The sequence below is a fragment of the Chironomus tepperi genome, unplaced genomic scaffold (genome assembly GCF_022539635.2).
Source record: "Chironomus tepperi strain 1889 unplaced genomic scaffold, CSIRO-AGI_Ctep_v1 contig_163, whole genome shotgun sequence".
Lineage (NCBI taxonomy): Eukaryota > Metazoa > Arthropoda > Insecta > Diptera > Chironomidae > Chironomus > Chironomus tepperi.
In genome coordinates this window covers 1,057,576-1,061,541 of record NW_027226285.1, presented here as the reverse complement: position 1 = coordinate 1,061,541, position 3,966 = coordinate 1,057,576, and the positions used below count along the sequence as shown (strand labels likewise).

Genomic DNA, 3,966 nt, shown 5'->3' with positions numbered 1-3,966 from the left:
TTTTCCTCTTTCGGCATTATTGATGGAAATATCATCAAAGTGCTCTAAATTCATTCAATATCCCATTCAGAATTATTAAAATGTGATGAAACTTTTTTATTTTATTATTCAATTGCTACGAATGCAAAATGAAATGCACACAGCACTTTTATTGCTTATTTCGATCATCACTTATTCAACCTTTCATCGGATCGTCGTTGTGTAATCGGAAAAATTTCCTCATTGTGTGTTTTTAATGTGCGTTCTATAGAATGTGAGGCTTGATTTGTAAGAAACCTGGGAGAAAGAGATGAGCTCATTTTGAGTATGCATAAGTTGAGAGCAGAGCTTGAAGTCGACTCAGATTTTGTTGAGTCTATTTCGAGCTCTGATTGAGAGCTAATTCCTAAATTCTACTAATTTAGTTCTTAGAATGAATATAGGGTCTGCCGATGGAAAGATAAGGGCGACAATAAAATAATTGGCAAAGGGTAATCAGCACTAGAGTCAGCTTCAGACGCCAACTAAGAAAGGACATGGATCACAAGTGATGAGTACGCCCAGGGAAGTAAGTAGGTTCAGTGATGGATGAGATTACCTCTTGTAGACTTATTTGTACCCTTAGTTTCAGAAATAGCAAGCTGTAACACCATTCGAGCCATTCTTATCTTGTATTTTGACACTAAGTGTTAAGCAGCATGGACTGTAAAGGAAGGAAGGGTTGACTCATAATATCCCATCCTAAATCCGACCCTAATAGATTTCCAAAATTCTACATAGCTACCTAAATATGCGCTTCCATTTTCCAATAAAACCACAACTTCAAAATTTTTTCATTTGCATTTTAAAAATTACATTTTTAATATTTCTTTATAGCCTCAAATGCACCATTCGAATCGGGTTTAAATGGCCATAAAAATTATGAATAGAAATTTCTTGTTCCAATGTTATTGCATACTATTTTATGACTGCATTCAACAGTACTTTAATGTATTTTTATGTATATTTTATATTTCTGTAGTGAATTGTAGGATCAGATGCTAATCAGCTTGATGGATTAGTTTTGTGAATGGTCATTGTGATTCTGAAGTAAGTAAGGTACAAAATTTGTTTTAATTTTTTTTAGAAAACTTAATTTATCTAACAATATACAGCATAAACTTAAAACTTATCGTCTAAACTTAGACAATAATTTCGCCATCATCGGAGCTGCCTTGGTCGAACCTGTACGTTGTACTGGTTTTACAATCTTTGGTATTTCAACCTGAACACTAGGTGCCACTTTCGGTAGAAGATTATCAGGTACAACATAATTAGGGTTTGCCTTCTTCAAAGCTTCAATTCGTTCTGCCAAACTTATGACAGCAGGATTCTTAGTTGGAATGAATACTTCTGGTTTCTTGACTACTTGAATTCTTTTTGGTGCTTTAACTGTTGTGTCCACAAATGCCATTTTGGTTCTCTGTACACAACTTGATGACTTTTCCTGTCCTTGTCGGATATTTTTGGTTAATCGATTCAACTTTTCTTCATCTTCTTGGTTGCATCGCTCGTACATTTCACGCCATGATTCCATTTCTGTTGGTTGTCGAGTTCTCCATTTGCGTTGACAAATTGCCATCCATAAAATGTCAGACTCGTCAAGAAGGTATGGATTGTAATATTCAATCTTTGTCAATTGATCTGGCTTTGCTTTTTCTAAAGCTGGTCGTATGACGTTGAATGGAACGTCTCCAATACATTCAACATAGTCCAAATTCTGTGTCAATACTCTTAGGCACTGGTTTTTTAACGTTGGAACCTCTGATCGTGATCGAGCATTTCCACTGAAGATTCTTGTTCGACTCTTTATTGATGAAATTGATTTTGTAAGAAGTTCACTTTCGGATGGACCTGGTTTTGGCATAGGTGGTTTGACAGCAGTTGCTGTATGCATTGGAGCTTGTTGATAATCGACGGTTGAGGTGTTGTCTAATTCAGTCACTAAATCAGATGACAAATTTAACTTTGGGATTTGAGTAAGCCAGTCTGAACTTAGAGTAAGACTTTGAGCCGGAATTGATGTTGGTGCAGGAGAAGTTGATGATGGGGAGGACTTAGATGAGCTGCTCGACTTAACTGATTCGGTTTTTTCATCCTTGTGACGCTTACTTGATGACTTCGATCGCTTTTCATCTTTACTCCTCTTCGACTTCTTATCACTCTTCATCTTCTTTGACATTAAATCTAATGACAATTCAACTTCCTCACGGCTACGTTTACTAGAACTTGATGTCTTGTGACTAGATGAGTGTTCACTTTTGTGATTCACACTCTTTGACGATGATTTCTTTGGTTGATGTTTTTCACTAGGTGCTTGAGGAGCTACAAACAAGAACTCTTCTTCTTCTTTGATTACTGAACGGCTATACTTGTCCATGTTTATTGAATTTGTTGTTGATAGTTTTCCTTGTGAAATACTTAAATTTGAACCGGTAAAAGCTGGTTAAATTAGCGATGAGATGATTTTTTGATGTTTTGAGTAACGCCTTATCTGTTTGGTTAGAAAGCAGGTTGTTATGCTAATTGTGCAATTTTGGCATCTTTTATACTAACTATGATTCTCAGTTTGATAAGTTTCAGGCAGAATTTCGTACAGATACCTAAATGTTAATAATGAAACTTATTTTGTAATTCTCATAAATAATGAGATTGTGTTTACTAAACTTTTAATAGAGACATATCCGATGATCCAGGCAGCCATAGTAAGTACATTCTTAGACTTGAAGCCAAAACTCTATCCTACCCTACTTCATACTCAATTAAATTCATTTGATTACATTTTAAAATTCCATGCATGCTGAAATTCAGATTTATGTACGTATGAATGCAGTCTTACTTCCATTTCGAAACATAAAATAATTTTATTTTCATTCCTATTCCAATAATAAAGCTCAGCGTGTATTAATTAATTTCTGTTTTCAAACAAGCACCACAAAAAAAGTGGAAAGAAAATTAACCATGTTAATTAAAAATTTTCATGTCTTTACATAAATCATACAGCATAAAAAAGAATTGTTTCTATTTTCACCTCTTTTACTGTATAAGCAACTCATCACGATTCTGTTGGCCATGAATATGATACTCAATATTATGAACAAGCTAGTCAATGAGAAATAGCAGAAGAACATCGATCGATGGAAAAGAAGGGAAAATAAATCCAACCTTAAATTAGGTCAGCAATTATAAAACTTTATGTTCCACATAAAACTCAACGTTATGATTTCCATAGAGAAATTTTTTTTACTGTGGCTTATGTGGCGGGTCCATAAATAATAAACGAATAATTTTCTCCGACTGAGCAGCTAAAATATTTGTCATGATGTGAGATATGCAAATGAAAGTGACATTGTTAAAGCATAAACGCGTCATTTGATGATCTCAGCTTTAGATGATTGCTTTAATGCAGTTAGATTGTTGTCAAGGTTAGGTCTGAAATAGAACTCTAATGGGATACACATTGTGTCATAAAAATTGAATTTTATTGTCTAGAATTAATATCGCTTCTGTTTTAATGGTTATTGAGTGACATTTGATGCCTTTATAGAGACATAGTCTTGCTTGCAATCTGGACAGTTCCTTAGAGACTCCCACTATACCTAGTCCTTACCAATCTCTTAATCATGTCTAAATCCCTCCATATACCTCCCGGGATCGTCTGGCTCTCAGTCACTTGTTCTCATGACTTTGAAATTCATTAACTCATATAAGCAAATGATTTCATTAAAAAAGGGCTGGGTTTCACAGTCAACAATAAAAAAATTTGCATTATAACAGAATGACATAATAAATTTGTTCAAACAAAATGCTTGAGCTGTGCAAAAAAAGCATCCGTCAGTCATCATGAATGCAATGTCACACACATGTGATGCTGTTCCATTTGGGAGATCTTAGAATGTGAATTTGCTTAGTGTGAGATAGTTTTAGGCTCATTTAAGATTGTTATGC

At 34.5% G+C, this 3,966-nt stretch overlaps 1 protein-coding gene across 1 annotated transcript; it reads right to left on the bottom strand.

Moving 5' to 3' along the window:
- Positions 1–1,147: 1,147 nt before the first annotated feature.
- On the bottom strand, positions 1,148–2,398 carry LOC139088580 (transcription elongation factor B polypeptide 3-like). The gene has a single exon (XM_070637849.1). It carries the CDS (start codon positions 2,396–2,398, stop codon positions 1,148–1,150), a length of 1,251 nt encoding a protein of 416 aa, XP_070493950.1.
- Positions 2,399–3,966: the final 1,568 nt, after the last annotated feature.

Excerpts from the sequence above, each read along its gene's own strand:
- LOC139088580 (XM_070637849.1), bottom strand. The coding sequence starts at position 2,398 with ATGGACAAGTATAGCCGTTCAGTAATCAAAGAAGAAGAAGAGTTCTTG.